Source organism: Takifugu flavidus, chromosome 6, assembly GCF_003711565.1.
Source record: "Takifugu flavidus isolate HTHZ2018 chromosome 6, ASM371156v2, whole genome shotgun sequence".
NCBI lineage: Eukaryota > Metazoa > Chordata > Actinopteri > Tetraodontiformes > Tetraodontidae > Takifugu > Takifugu flavidus.
Window position 1 is genome coordinate 1,878,167 of NC_079525.1, and position 15,595 is coordinate 1,893,761.

Below are 15,595 nucleotides of genomic sequence, written 5' to 3' on the forward strand. Positions count from 1 at the left end.
TCTATTCCAGACAAATTCACTCTTAACACACCAGAGACAATCCAATGACAATCCAATAAACAGCTCTGTAATGCTGCATGAGATAAATTACAGCTGGGAGTTTTTGACGAAATAACGGGCAGTTCACTAAGAGGCTAAATTATTACAACAAGCTTTTGGGTTTCATTGGTGTTGTCAGGAAATAGTATTTACATCAGAAACTCCATATGTATTTCCATCATCGAAAACGAAGGGATGCACTTCTCGACATTGTACACAGGGTGGCAGCTGTGTAACCTGAGTGCTTCTCCCTCATTGCCATGACTGCAACACAAGCCAAGGTCTCTTTCAAGGGCACACTTCATATCCGCAGTCACATGTACAGTAGAGACCACATGAACATTTTCAGCCACAGCAAAGCAGAACAGAGCGTCCTTTTTACTCCTTTGAAACTGAACTGGAACTGAAACATTTGACAGAAAGAATCTCCACGTCTGCAGTCCTTTACAAGCACAGCACAGACACAACCAGGCCTGTTTCCACATGATATAAACGGTGTTTTTCATTTGAATACGCTATTCACAGTGTTTAATTATCATAGCGCACCTTTTCTGTGGTAGAAGGCATGTTTAGTTGAGATGATGTCATCATATCGCTCCGTGTTTATATCAAATATGCACAGACCCTCCCGGTGCAATTCAAAGATGCCCACTGCACTGGAAATTGTGCTATCAGCAGTTTATCTCTCTCAGTCTATTTCTCTCTCTCTCTTGACCCCCCAGCAGGGATAGGATGAAAGGCAACCTTATGATTAAGGACATGCTGGACTTCAATCCTTGATCTGGAAAGGACCTCAAGCACAGAGCTTTGATCACAAAGCTCCTACCACGCTGCATCCAGTTAACTACCGACAACCTAAATGCCCTGTATGTATGCAATTATCTTTAAACTACGAGTGAGGGTTTTTAACACTTAGCACTTCCTGCCCTGAGTCATGAATAAAATATAAAAACCCATTTTAATCATCGATCCATTCTGACCAGTAGTTCCCCAGGTTCCTGTTCACCAGGCCAGTTCCGACCTCTCTCCAAGCAGCTTGACTTTCACTGTAATCACAGTCCATAATCTGCCCCCTCAACCAGAAATATTTCGATCGAGTGTCACTCTTGAATAGTGCCCCCCCCAAAAAAACATTCTTTTTATTTCACAGTGCCATGCATTGTTTCCCTAAAGCTGCTGTGTCAGCATCATCATCATGATAGGAATGTGTGTCGTCTTGGACACCGGGGTGCATGTTATACTGTTATACCACACTTCATAAAGCCTGCAGCTGTGATCCACTCACTACTGCTGTGATCCACTCACTACTGCTGTGATCCACTCACTACTGCTCTAACATCTACGGTATAAATCAACAATCCCACACCACATTCTGCACACTGACCTTTTTGACCCCGTGGTGCTTTACCTCAGCGTCCTTTTTCAGATTCATTTTTTTAAAATATTATTTGGTAATGTTTATCTAATGATAGATCGCTCCATCCCGCCATGTTTTACCTGCCTGCGTTGGCGTCATCGTATTCGATTGTTACTCAGTCCATCACGAGGACGGAAACAACAAAGTCTTGCTGCCAACAGTCCCCGTTCAAATATCACGTCGCTGTTTTTTTCGTTGGCTTGGCATCGTTTCTCCGTCTTGATCAGTAAAGTTACAAACATGAGTTGTGTGATCAGTCGCCTTAGAGTTACATCTATTGAGCGACAAGGACAACCTGCTCCGCAGGAACTACGGGAGGCTGGTTACGATCCAGCTCTCTGTGCCCCCCCCCACCCCCCCACCCCCCTTTTTTGGGGCCATTTGTGCAAAGACCTATCACAAATACAATGATTTCAACTCCAGACTCCACACACAGCATCAGGAAATTTCTGCAAGTAGATTTAGCAATTACAACAATAGCACGGAGCAGTTTGAGGACTTTTGTAATATTTGTTTAATTATTATTAAATTATTGTAATTGCTTTAACAAACTGAGTGTTTTAATCTGGATCCACTTTTAATAATCTCATGAAGCGCTGCTGTTTTACCCACAGCAGGGCATTCCCGTCTCCATCTTTCTGAGAAATCCTCGTGTTTGCTGTCCACTGCACTCCCCCCTGTGCTCTTATTTGGTTGTGTGGTGGGTGTGAATCCTGTCACGTTCCTCTCTTCCCTGCATCACTCCGTGATGGTTCCACCGCACCAGCTTTTTAGGACACGATCTGTTTCCCTCTGGATGCTCTCCAAGTGTTTTTGTAGAGAGCCATGGGGGGGGGGGGGGTCTCCTGAAGGCTTTCATTCCTCTTTCAGACAGGTGCTTGGGGAAGATTCAGTGCATATAGGGGAAGAGAGAATGTGCACGGTGCAGTGATTGAACAGCCAGGATACCCAAATGCTGTGAGCTAGGAGCAGCTGAAAGCAGAGACCTCCATCCCTGGTTTTGTTCTTGGATCCACAGCAGGTTCTGAGTTACCTGCTGCCGCGTAACCCTGCTGGGCCATGGTCCCTCTGCTCCACTGATACTGACCTGTTGTGTGTCGATCTAATTCACTCAAGAACATTAGCCTTCTTCATCCTGTTTTGATTTTACTTCAACACCCATACACACCGTCTGGAGTATTTCCAGTTGTCACGCCGAGTCGTTTCCTTCGCCACCTTTTCAGCGCATCGTTGTTCATGCGGGAGGCGGTGATCTCTTGACACCACAATATGGCGACCTCTTACGTCAAGCTAAAGCGGACACCTGTGATTTAAGGCTGCAATAGCCCATAATAATATCTTCGAGCCTCTATTTCGTGCGCAGAAGGCAACTTTGAGAATGGTATAGTGAAGATTTGATTAAAGGTTCTCCTGAAATGATGTCATGAAAATAATAGTCTGTCAATAACAAACGAGAAGCATTGTCACACGAGCTCCAGCCAACTTCTAGACAAGGATATAATCACTGTAATCCAAATGACTGCTGCCCCTGATTTATTCCATATCGTTTCTTTTCTCACAAAGATTATGGAGAAAATTAAGCCTTCCTTCTGCACTCTTGACATGGTTCTCTGGTGATTTTTGACAGAAATATGTGTGAGGAAATATAAATGTAATAAATCAGAATACAGAGTAGAATCGATTTGTTTTCCCTGCGTACCAGAGGCAATGTAATACATAAACATCAAAAAGATAAAAGAGAAAAAAATAAGGAAAAAGGAGGGGGGACCTACCATAGGACTGAATGGTGAATAGTCTTAAAGGGACAGTACACCCTAAATCATATTTTAGCTGGTTCCTCCTCAGCCTGGGGTTTTAAATGCTCTTTACAAGTAATCCAACACACATTGTGAATTGTGGAGCTGCACCATGATGGAGAGTGGTTACCAGTAATCTGAAGTATCAGTTATTATCCAATGGAAAGATGTTTTTTTATGATCAGACTATAATCAGACTTTGTCCCTGAGGCAGTCAGTCAACAAGTCAGCTGACTGCATGAAGCTGTGATGCATTTACGCATTGCAGCAGCAGCATCCCCCCACATACACACACACACAGACACACAGTCTGAGGCCTCAGAGATCCTCTGTGTTGGTGGTCACATGTACCTTTATCCTTCACCTCGTCTCCTTGACACCCGCATAAACACAGACAGCAGCACTCCAAGATGATTGGATGAAGAAAATGTGTTTTATTTGTTGATTGGTCTGCAGGGCTGTTTTGCCCAGGCACACACACACACACACACACACACACACCACACACACACACACAGTCTGAGGCCTCAGAGATCCTCTGTGTTGGTGGTCACATGTACCTTTATCCTTCACCTCGTCTCCTTGACACCCGCATAAACACAGACAGCAGCACTCCAAGATGATTGGATGAAGAAAATGTGTTTTATTTGTTGATTGGTCTGCAGGGCTGTTTTGCCCAGGCGCACACACACACACACACACACGATATCTCCTCCTCCGTTTCTCTCCTTCAACTTCTTTTATTTCCCCTTTCAGAGTCTCTGGAGACCAGAGTACAGCAGGATGATGGACAGCAGACTAATATCCAAAGCTAATGCCCCCCTCCCCCAGGACATCAGAGAACACTCTCGTGGAGGCCACTGTGCCCTTCACTTGGAGGAATACGACCCAATACTGCGCTGAGGAGCCAGTGGATAAAATGTGGCTGGAAGCTTTGGCTTCAGCGAAGTGAAGTGGATCACTCTGGTGTTGGTGTGCACATTAACATCACTGAACCAAGGGATATAAGCCCCGCCCACCCAATTTCAGTGTTAATGTATCGGTCTTGGGGTAAAAGAACTCAAATCAAGTGTATCCAGAGGTTGATGGCCTTAATTTTGTGGTATTCACACATTCATTGTAGTGTATTTTTAAACTAGCAGCAAGTTATTACCTTAGCATCACATATAGAGTAGATCTTTGGACACGTTTGAAGTTTTGTTCTCACATGTGCAGCAATGCTCAGCTTGAAACTATAAACCTGCATTTTACCACTTCTGGACAATGTGCAGAGAAAAAAATCTCAGTTTCTCGGGAAAGTGGCTACTGGCTACATCATCTACTCAAGGCGACTAAGACCTGAAAGACTGTTGCAAACCCGAGGTCAAAATGGATCTCCGTCCTACCTTCTTCCTCTTGGATTCCCTCTCTGTATCTATCGTTCTCTCCTCTCTGATGTGGCACCACCACACAACCCAGTGGCCTAATGGATAAGGCATCAGCCTCCGGAGCTGGGGATTGTGGGTTCAAGTCCCACCTGGGTTGTTAATTGGTTGCTTCTCCTTTACCCAACAGCAGAATGGCCCAAAGGTTCTTGGTTCTGTAAAAGCATATCGAGACCATTTTAAAAACTTTAACTTTCTTGATTTGATTGTATCAACATCTCTTTATAAGTATTCCAAATTAAATCCATACCTTTCGATTGTTTTATTGCACAATAGAAGCATTTTTAAGGACGCATCTTCGAGCCCAGAGGTTTCCGGGCTTTCCACAGTCTCGTACCCCTTTTTATTTCTGACCCCACTCTTCTGTCCCTTCCTGCACTTTATATTTAAATAAAGATATATTCTCTCTGTGCCTCCACTCTGAAGCTACAAGCTTTCTTGCACCAAAAGGCTCTTTATCTAACTCTTTATTGCAAGCTGAACAACCACCTTGCATCTTCACCTGTGGTCTGGCTGGCAGTTGGTGTCCCACAGGAAGGGCATTTGATCTTAATTAGAGTCAACCAATGTTAACCATGCATCAATTTTCAGCAGTTAGCCAGGTAACCAAGAAAATGGTCTCAATCAAGCAGCGCGTGTCCTGCGCATCTATTTTGGCAGCTCAGTTGAGCTTGCTGGACAAGGTAGCCTTCATATATGTGTTATTTTGAGGATGGTGAAAGATACCTGATTCTATCTGTCAATTTATATCTAATTTCAAATTGAACCAGGCTGTTCACCAATCATAAGTTTAAATAACTCTTCATGGACCCCAGTTTGGGAGTCGCTGCTCCAGCCTGAACAAAATTCCCTTGTCTGCTCATCAGCTAAACATCTAGAAGCTCTCCGTTTACTTTAGCTCATCTCTTTAAAGACAAGTTGTCATGTAAGAACTACGCTTCCTCTGCGCTTCTAAGATGCTACTTTCCCCACTTCTGCTCCAGTCGTCAGCACACCCACTCGCTGCTTGGCTGCACTGCTGCGCCAGAAGGCTCATCAGGATGGAGGCTGCAAGATTAAACCCTGTGCTAAAATGTGCAGACATTTGCAGACAAATTACTCGTCTAAAATTTTTAGAAAAAGGCAATATGTCAGAACTGAGATAGATTTGTGTGTTATTCTACCTCCGATGGTAAAATAAACCCAAACGACTGACATCCCTCATTCCGAAACATAAACACATACCTAATTTCTATATTAGCGAGGAGTAAAAGCATGTAAGATTAAAGCTCTCCACACATCCAACCTTAAAGGAGGATTGTTTGCAGCAGGCGCACGTTTCACCCTCTGCTACATCCTTCTCAGGTGTGTCACTGCACTTCACACATTCCAAAGCTTCAAAGTGACAGCTTCCTCATGGCATTAGGATGACATTCTGCCCGCCTGCCTATTATATATCACAGTAAAAGTCGTGCATGTGTGTTTTATATCATATTCTGACCATAGTTCACTGTTGGGATGAAAAAGAAGTTTCAACCGAACAGCGATGTGGAAACAAAACGTGATAATATTACAGAGGCTGCAAATGAGTGTCTTTTAATAATGCTATTTGTGTTTCATGCTAGTAGAACAAATTAGAACAGCCTCAATGTCTTTTGTTGAAATTAGCGACACAAAACCTGGTCAGACTCAAGGGGAGGATCCGAGGTGATGGATGCTTGTGCCCGAGTGGGTTGACTGGGTGCTGATTAATGGATGGGCGCTGCTTCAGTCAAAGCTCTCTCCTTGGTTTTCTGGGCTCCTTTTGGGGGTGATGAGTGTGTCAATGCTAAGAGAGAGCACATCAAGGTCATGTCACCTGCGGAGAGAATGTGGTTAAAGTGGAGCTGCCCTCCACCTATTTCTCTTCTACCTGCTTGTTGTCCTGTTGTAGACAGAAGGATCGCCTCCCGTCTTCTCTCCTTTGTATTTGTCGTACCCCTCAAGGAATATTCCAAGTGGCTTAGCGCCTTTTGTCCCTTCCTTTGATCAGGAGTTCCAGGTTGAAGCTTGCAGTCCTCATTGTGGGGCTAAAGAGTGTAATGGTGCGACAGGGGTTGTCATTAGGATTAAACATTATTTGTCAGGTGCCCAACGTGAGAGTGATCAAATCAAATGATTTGGCACAACAAACCCAAATCCACTGTTGAGTTGAGTAGCTCAAGCAGGCTTGGAAGGTGCAGATAAACAGCTGAGGAAAGATTAGTCCCCTGTCAGAGATGCTGGGAGGGAATACGGGGCGAGACTTGCTGAACTCTGAGCTAAATGCTGCAAAAATGATGACACTGCCGTGTCAAATCAGCTGTCAAGGGCAAAATGACATAACCCCATATAGCAAAGTCTGCATTCAATTATGTAATCACTAGTTTATCTCGGTTTTTATTTTTTATTGTTTTGGGTGTTTTTTTTAACAATCACGCCTGGGGACCAACAGTGGGCGATGGCGCACAGACGCAGTCTGGGTGAGTTTGAGCCACCGCTGGAGCTGCAGAGAAGCTGGAAGTGAGCGATGAAATTAGGAAAATGAATAAGAAATTCGAATGCGTGTCCTCCATCCCTCCTACCCCCACCCCCCCTCTCTCTCCCCTGCATGCGCCCATCTCCTCCTGCAGGAATTGACTCCTCTTCCCCCGCTGCAGCTGTGACACAAGCGGGATGTCTGCAAACTGAGAGCCGCCGCACGTACCTTCACGCACTCACGCACACGCTCACTCACACAGAGGCTCATCAGTCCTCCCTGACGCTCAACTTCAGCTTTCCACCCGCTGCAGAAGAAGACGGAGCGCGGTTGCAACACTGCGGCGAGAGCACTTCCCCCCCTTTCTAAGGAGTGATAAAGACTCGGAGGAGGACTGAAACGCAAAGGTGAGCGACGGCTGCACGCGCAGACACTCCAGCGATCGTGTGCCGCTGGTGCTGAAGAGAAAACGGGGGATGCTGGCGTTTGGGTGCACTTTGCAATGCGGTCTGCGGTGCGCTGAAAGCCGTCTCGCTTGTGGGTGCAGCGAGCGACCAGGGAGCAGCATACTGTACCGTTCAGGGCTGTAAATGCTGCACCGCGCCAGTTAATACTGTAAAAGGGTTCACGTGAGGGGAGAAATGCGGCCGCTGCGGATGACGACGAAGATCCAAAGCGCTGCATCCTGCGGAGGTCGAGCGAGTCGCTCCCGGCGATCCTGACAGCAAGTTTTGCTGCAGCCTAAACTAATCAAAGATGTATAATCAGCTGCAGTGCACGGAGTACACGCACCCGTGAGCTCTGCGGCTGCCAGTGACATAACAGGGAGCTATGGGAATGTATAGGAAGAGAGCGCGGCAGAAGGGTCAGAATGGCTGTTTGTTTGTGTGAGCTGGAGTTGGAGATGCCTCCACGTTGGGGGCTTCGTCTTTGACCTTTTTCCCCTCTTTCCTTTTGTCAATCTGAGATTTTTGGGGTGAACCCAAGCATCAGCACACACACGCACACACACACACTAAATGAATAACTAAATAGATTCTTAAGTAATTGTACATTGTGGGCAAGGACGCCGTGGTAAAGGTGTCATACAAAGTCACAACCAGCCCTCACTATAATTGAAGAAAGGTTATTTGATGTATTTCAGCATAAAGAAGCAGATTCCTGCTATTGCGGCAGGTGCTGGGGGGCTGCCGGACACGGCTCCCCGTCCGAAGGCTGTTTCTTTTGTCTGCGTCGAGCTTTGCCGTCACCCTCCCACACCCCATCCAGATCTTGTCTGACGGGATGTCCGGTATCTCTGTAGTCACGTCTTTCGCTCTCTGTGTCCCAGGCTGCAGCTCCGTCCCTGAAAACGTGACCAGCGAAGGAAGAGAACGCAGAACTGCCTCATCATGAATTTTGTAATGAAAGCTGCACTGGGAGGTGAGTGGTCCACTGGGCTGGAAGTTGATTTAACAGCACTGCAGTGGAAAGGATTTAAAAGGCTCCTCGGCAGCAGGCGCAGCTGCATTACTGGACCCGCTCTGTCCGTGCTGTCCTGGGCTCGCATCACGGGTACCCACGACGTCTCTAGATACTGGACCTTTCTGTCCCTGCCACCAGGCAAATGTTGGGATGGCTCCTCCGGAGACGTCAGCATTAGCCGCCGCAGGCCTCCTCCTGGACTGATGTTTACATACCCTACGCTCCAAGTCTCTGCGGCAGCTTTTTTCATACCTCTTCATGCATTTTGGGTTTAACATCCTGCTCCAAAAGCACTGCGGCCCGTTTCATTTTCTCACCGCCAGTGTGGCAGCACGGACGATGATCCAGCCTCTTTAAACCCTCCTGTTAAACTCATAGAAAATTTAATTCCAAAACAACTATAATGTTTCCTTATTCATGCATTTGTCCTCTAGAGCCGTTGGGTATTACCCTTTAGGATATTATCTTTGCTATCGTGTGCCCTTAATTAGTCTTCATTATTGCTCTGCCATCCATCATCCCGGCAGCCAGAGCTTCGGGGGTGAAAGGTCACGAGCGGCTGCTCGGTCCCGCGCAGCGCCGAACTGCTGCGGTCCAGATTACAGAGGTGTGAGTTACGTTTGCAGTGTGGAGTTCAAGCGCCGCCGGCTCATTGGGATGCAGAGGGCGTCCGCGCTGCTTCTTCCTGCACGGTTGCTGTGTCACAAGTTTGTGCGCTGAATTCTTAAATCCGCTGCGCCGCACTACGACCTTCCTCCGGTGGCTTTTGGGACGCGTTCAGGCGCCCGGTTGATGGGTGACGTGAGTCTCTCGCCGAGCGATTAGTGATCATGAGTTATGTTGCAGATCGAGATCACGTTTCAGGCTGGCGGGGGCCTGTTTTCACAAAGGTCCTGTTGGGATCCGCGGCCGCTGACATGTGACCGTTCTGTCTGTTAAAATGCTGACGGCGCACCTCGATTCCCAGGCAGCGTTACAAGTAATCGATTCACGTAGCTATCGATCGCACGCTTCTCGGTTGATTCGCCGCTTCGTTTCAGTTACGGTGTGTGATTGGACAGGGTTTCCAGGGCCTGATCTGTGCGTCGAGTGCAGGGATTAGGAATGCAGGAAATGTGCGCTGTTAATCTCCAAATCTTCAAACCCCCAACGTGAACGAAGTTCTGATTTCATGCGGTGGCAGCTGTGTGATAAGAGTCTGTCTTCGGTTGTGCTGGCCACTCGTTGATGTGTTCAAGCAACACCTTTTGGCCTCTTGGTCTCCATGGAGTCAAGATTTTGCATAACTAATGTCACTGGTGAGGCAGCTAGCTTTAGCACCACGCCTTTCAAATTACATTCACAGCGGCTAATCCAACATAGAGGGATTTGCTGAGATGTCAGCGGCAGCAGCAGTTGTTCTGCATCACCATATACACCCGTGAAACTCTTGTTTTTCTTTTAACAGCAAATCCTGTTTGATCATTTAAAGTGATGCAGAGCTCCTCCTGGAGTACAAAGTCTGTTTGCCTATAAGCATTTGACAGAATGCTCAATAAATACACTAATGCACTCAGCAAGCTCAGTTCTTCCTGCCCCACCTTCCCCCTCCTCCTCTTCCTCTACCCTGTGTGCCTGTGATGTCACTGGTAATTTCTCTCCAGCAACGTCAGTAAATTGTTCCTGCAGGCAACGCTGTCTTTTCCCAGTGTTAGCTTAATTCTTGATAATAATCTTCACTTAGCTTAGCATGCATGTGATCTTCATTTCATTAATTGGCTAACAATACTCATCAACAATACTCATCAACCTCAGCAAATATGTTTTCTAAATATAGTAATGTGGACTACATTTTCTGGTGGATGCAGATGCATACAAGGTCTCCTGCAATCCATGTCCTCACCACTAGAGGCTGCCAAATCTCACCAGGCCTTTAACACGACCGACTTCTCTGTTGTTCACTAGTCGGATGTGTTAGTTAGTTTTTATGACTTCTCTAGACCAAACATTTCTCCTTAGTCTCTTAAATGAATGATAGACATAAATTCTGTGTTTGTAATGTCACCAAACCACAACTGGAGAGATCAGACTCCCTCCAGCTTTCTGCTACATCATTAACAACTTTAAAAAAAGAACCAAAAAAAAAAAAAAACAGAACTTCTGCCTGTAAAGCCAAAGTTAGGTCTTAATAATTATCCTCTTTCCCACCACACTGTGGATTTAGAGAGGGATTTGCTCCAGAACTTTGAAAAGTGTGAAACGTGTAGATACCCGATGCTAATCTCGCTCACTGGGATAGTTAGCACTGGTTTATCGTCTTTCCCTCTTCGCGTTTTCAGAAAGGAAAGGCTTAAGCTCCCTCACGCCCATTCCATCCTACAGAGTCTAAACTCCTAAATGTTGCTGACCTTTTATTTCATTTGTTATCCCTTCCGAGTCCATTAACTGGACTTTTGAATTTGCGCAGTGGGATGTTCATCTTGCTGACGGTGTATCGTTTATGAAACACGTGCTAGCAGACAAATGAAAGGACTCGTCGGCCCTCTGTTGCAGGTTCCTACCAGTTTATTTACTGGCTTTCATCTCGCCACACCTCGCTGCGTACGGGCCGAAACTGCCGAGACACTCGAGTCAAAACGATGACTCGACAAGAGTTTACGTGATACTTGATAATAGAACGATTCTCTTGGAAATGCCTCACAATCCAAGTCTCAGTGGCCCAGAGTTTCTGTACTGCTGATGCTTCATATAACTCCTGCTCTTATCGCCTAAAACTCTTTATTTTTTTACACGCATGGACAATCTGGCTGTTCTGAACAACAAACAACGGGCTCTTTTGGCACCGTCGTGTTTAAAAACAGGGGACAGGATACGAGATGTAGTTTCCCCACGGCGACGCTGAGACTCTGAAGGCGACGCTGCCGAGAATTCCGAGAGGAATCAACGCGAGTTACGAGAAGCGTCGGCCATGGAAGCCGTCGACACGGCCTGCGTGTAAGCGGCTCAGGCGTGCTGTAATCTTCACGTGCCTTCAGACTCATGAAATCTGCTGGACCACACAAGAGCTCATGCATGAGGACCTAAAAGGGAACTGAGCAATTATTTATAACTGCATGTGCATATAGGGACACTCACTCTAGGCTATTCCCAATCTCTCCCTCCCTCCCTCTCTCTCTGGCATTTCTTCCTCTCTAAACAGAGAAAATAAAATCTCAGACTAATTTCTCGGGCTCGTGAGCGGTACCCCGGTGCATCGCGAGGCGATGACCTCAGCCCTGCTCCTTCTGTAGGTTCCTCCTCGCCCTTTGTTTTCTCCTTGGCTGCTCTTGCACTCATCTCCCCTCTCATCTTCCCTCCCTTCCCGTCCCCCATCTCTGGATTTTGCTGCAGTTTGTGGTTTTCATATTTATGCTGATGACTCAAGGAAAAAAAGACAGGAAAGAAACACATGATACTGGCGGGCAGCTGCACGCTGAAGGAGAGCTGGGACTATTTCTCGCCTCTTTTCTCTCCTCAGATGCTCCTTCCATTATTCCTAATCCCCCCACCCCCTATTTTCTTTCCTCTATCGATTTCACTGTCACTGGTCCCACAGACACCGCTGGGTAATCCCACTAAGTGGAACAGCTCAGCTAATTGGACTCAATAGTTTCTGACAGATTGCCTCTCTGCCTCTCCTCCTGCGCTGCTCCCCCTTTTTCTAAAATAGATCTCTTTTTCTCACAACGTACATCCGCTTTTATCTCTTTCCTTTGCCATCTTAGGAGAGAATTCACAGGCTATTTATACTAGAATTAAGTAGCCTAGCGTAGCTTGCATTTGCTTAAATTTGTTACCGTTTTTCCACAGTGAAAAAGACTCAAGCTGATCCTTGTTTGTGCATTTTAACAAGGGATGCTCATTAAACCTGGTCACGACCACGTATCCATTCGCGCTCGCTGCTTCTTGACCACATATAACGATCTGTTTCTTTCTCCACTCACCAATGTGCACAAAACTTTACAGATAGCATCGTTAGCAACAGCCGCCAGAAGCAGAAAATCGTGGGGATCCACTCCACGAGTCCTTATCCTGCAACATTCTTTGTACTCTGTCGTACAACCATGTGACTTATGATACATTTAAAGTTACTTGTCATGAGCACTAACCCTAACTCCAAATATTTCTGAAATGGCCCAAAGAACTACAGGTAAGTAAAACTAAAGAAAAATAGTGGACCAGAGAAAGAATGAGGGCCGTAAACTGTCCCCTTTGTTGTTTCCACCAGTTTTGCTTTGATGTCTCCTTAAAAGCGCCGGTGGAGCTGCCAGTTCTGTGAAAAGCGTCTGTCTACATGGAGGCCAGCTAAATCTACACACCAGAGCTGTCAGCGCATCTCATTTGCCTCTTCTTTACCCCTGCCAGGCGGTCCTCCCGATGTGGGCAAAATGCTGGGCGGGGAGGAGAAGGAGCAGGACCCCGATGCGGCAAAAAAAGAGGAGGAGAGACAGGAGGCGCTGAGGCAGCAGGAAGAGGAGAGGAAGGCCAAATACTCCAAGATGGAAGCAGAGAGGGAAAGGATGAGACAAGGCATCAGGGACAAGGTACGGTGGCAGGAGTCAGCCTGGGGGTCGGGGGGGGGGGTTCAGCAGCACAAACCTACAACTCATTCCCAAACAATATGTTCCAAAAAGATTTTAAAAAAAGAGAAAGAGAGCGATGGGAATGTGTGGTGATAGTGGGACACGTTCTGAGAGGCGGCTTCTGAAGGCTGCACGCTATTTTTGTTTGCCGTTATTTTTATCCGACATCAGTGGAGCATCGAGAGGAGCCGACAGGAGCGGCGCGTGTGAATATCCCAGCAGAGATGGGCGGGTCGGGGAAAGGACAGTGGTAAAGATCTAGAAAAAATAAAAAATAAAATAACGCAGCCTCCTCGGCCGCACAGCTGTTCCGCACAGACTGTGACCCGTGAACAGGCGCGCGAGACGCCCGCGGAGATGCCTGGTGGCTGCGAGCACAGCCGCAGTCGGCGCAACGCTGCGGAGACAGGGAGGGGCGGGAGGGAGGGAGGGGAGCTGCATGGCTCCTCACCCCCCCCAAACTTCTACTACAGCGGAGCAACACCCAGAGGTGCTGCCTGGTCTCCATGGCGTGGCGGCAGATTCCTCATCATTCCTCAGCAGTGGAGGGTTTAACGGAACCCCCCCTGCTGGGTTCCACGTTATATAAAACCGTTGCTGGTTGGACTGGAAAATGGGTTATGTTTGCATAACACACTCGCACACACTCCTCTGAATGCTGTCATCGTAGATCTTTTGGGACACACCAAAGAATAATAAATCAAAACCTTAAGAGATTCAACACGCTCCTCGATGTTTCCGTCATTTTAAAGCGAGGCTTAAATAGTCTGCATGCATGGAGGAAGTCATCCAGAAAAAGCCAAAACAAAAATGTGCTTGAGGTTATGAACTCAAAGAAAATGTTTCTCTTTGCAACGGTTTCTTGTCGTTTCTTGTTTTGACTGAACGTTCTGGCGTCTGTCCATCAGTACGGCTTGAAAAAGCGCGAGGAAGCTGAGGCCGAGGCCGCGGCGGCGGCCGAAGAGCCGGCGGCCGGCAGCTTGACCCGACCTAAGAAAGCTGTACCGACTGGCTGCGGCGATGAAGAGGAAGAGGAGAGCATCATGGACACAGTGATGAAATATCTCCCTGGTCCACTGCAAGACATGTTGAAGAAGTAGGATAGCTAGCTTACTGACGCTAACATCATCTAGCTTAATTCAACAGCTAAATTCACAAGGTTGGCTTCCGTTTTTTTTTATTTCTTGTAGTGGATTCAATGAAGATTCACACAGACCAAAATTTTGGCGGGAAGATCTATCATGGGTGGACCTGCATTGCTAATAACAGCCGTTAGATTAAGCTAGTTTGACCTAATGGGTTAGCTTGATGTTAGCTACAGTCTGCTACGCCGATAAGGCTAACCACGTGGGGGCAAAAAAACACTTTCTTGGATGGTTCCTCTTTTGAATCTGAAATGTTTTCAAACGCTCTCTTCTGTGACAGCTGATGAGCTTCCTCACAGCACTGAATATCACTGAATTTGTAAATAAGTAACTACAATAGGCCTACATTAATGGCCACATCGTGGGCAAACAATCATAAAGTATTATACTAGATTATTATGCTACTATGTGTCTGTCATTTCAAAAATGTGATAACCCGATAAGCCATATTTTAAAGATGAAGATTACTGTTGTGTGCTTCTAAAGCTTCCGTCTCGTGTTCCACCACACCTGAAATTTCTGTAGACGTTTTGCACACAGTGTTCCGTTCTCTGTCAGACCACACAAAGTAGAACGACAGTCATGTGGTAGTGTTGAAAAACTGTTTGTATTTCCCTCTCAGAGTGTCTCCTTCTTACGTCCTGCATGCCATCTGTCTTGACAAGTTTGTTGTGCGAATATGTCCCGACTCAAATATTATGTCATGCAAAAAAATTAATATGGCAATAAGTTTAAGTGTTCCCACTATGTTGATATAACCATTACTAGTAATAAACTATGTACTTGTATGCATTCAGGAAATTTAATTTTTTTATTCATATATTTTATTGTCGATTTTGACAAAGAATGGCCGCGCTGCTGTTCGAAACCTTGAGCTTTCAGCCATAAAACCTGAATTTACGATATCTATACTCTCACTATCAGGATACTTTGTGTGAAAGAATACTGAATGAAAACGTATTTATGACTTTTGAGGTATAAAAAAAAGAATATAAGTGAACTCTCGGACGTGTTTGTACCAAGATTTACGTCTCTTCTTCGACAGTCAGACGAGTGCTGCAGTGCAACTGCTGAGCTTAAAGTGGAACGTCACGAGCAATAAAAGATTCCATGTATGTTTCTGCCTGAGACTCAATAAAAACTTGTTCACAGACACGAGTGGCCTCGTCTGTTGTCGGCATCAGACCGGACGAATTTGAAATGCCCCTGTGATGAACCAATCAGGGGGCATGG

The 15,595-nt window shown here is 46.3% G+C and overlaps 1 protein-coding gene, 1 long non-coding RNA gene and 1 other non-coding gene across 3 annotated transcripts; 2 read left to right on the forward strand and 1 right to left on the reverse strand.

Annotated features, from left to right (window-relative positions):
- The first annotated feature begins 4,703 nt into the window (after positions 1–4,703).
- Positions 4,704–4,776, forward strand: trnar-ccg (transfer RNA arginine (anticodon CCG)). The gene has a single exon. It is a non-coding gene; the product is annotated as a tRNA-Arg (tRNA).
- Positions 4,777–6,235: 1,459 nt separating this feature from the next.
- Positions 6,236–6,966, reverse strand: LOC130527637 (uncharacterized). The gene is made up of 3 exons (XR_008951088.1): positions 6,829–6,966; positions 6,568–6,724; positions 6,236–6,483 (listed from the first exon to the last, which is right to left on the reverse strand). It is a non-coding gene; the product is annotated as an uncharacterized LOC130527637 (long non-coding RNA).
- Positions 6,967–7,021: 55 nt separating this feature from the next.
- Positions 7,022–15,517, forward strand: cplx2a (complexin 2a). Its single transcript, XM_057036321.1, has 5 exons — positions 7,022–7,156; positions 7,307–7,559; positions 8,483–8,574; positions 13,000–13,178; positions 14,126–15,517. Exons 3-5 carry the CDS (start codon positions 8,544–8,546, stop codon positions 14,315–14,317), a joined length of 402 nt encoding a protein of 133 aa, XP_056892301.1. The 5' UTR covers positions 7,022–7,156; positions 7,307–7,559; positions 8,483–8,543; the 3' UTR covers positions 14,318–15,517.
- Positions 15,518–15,595: the final 78 nt, after the last annotated feature.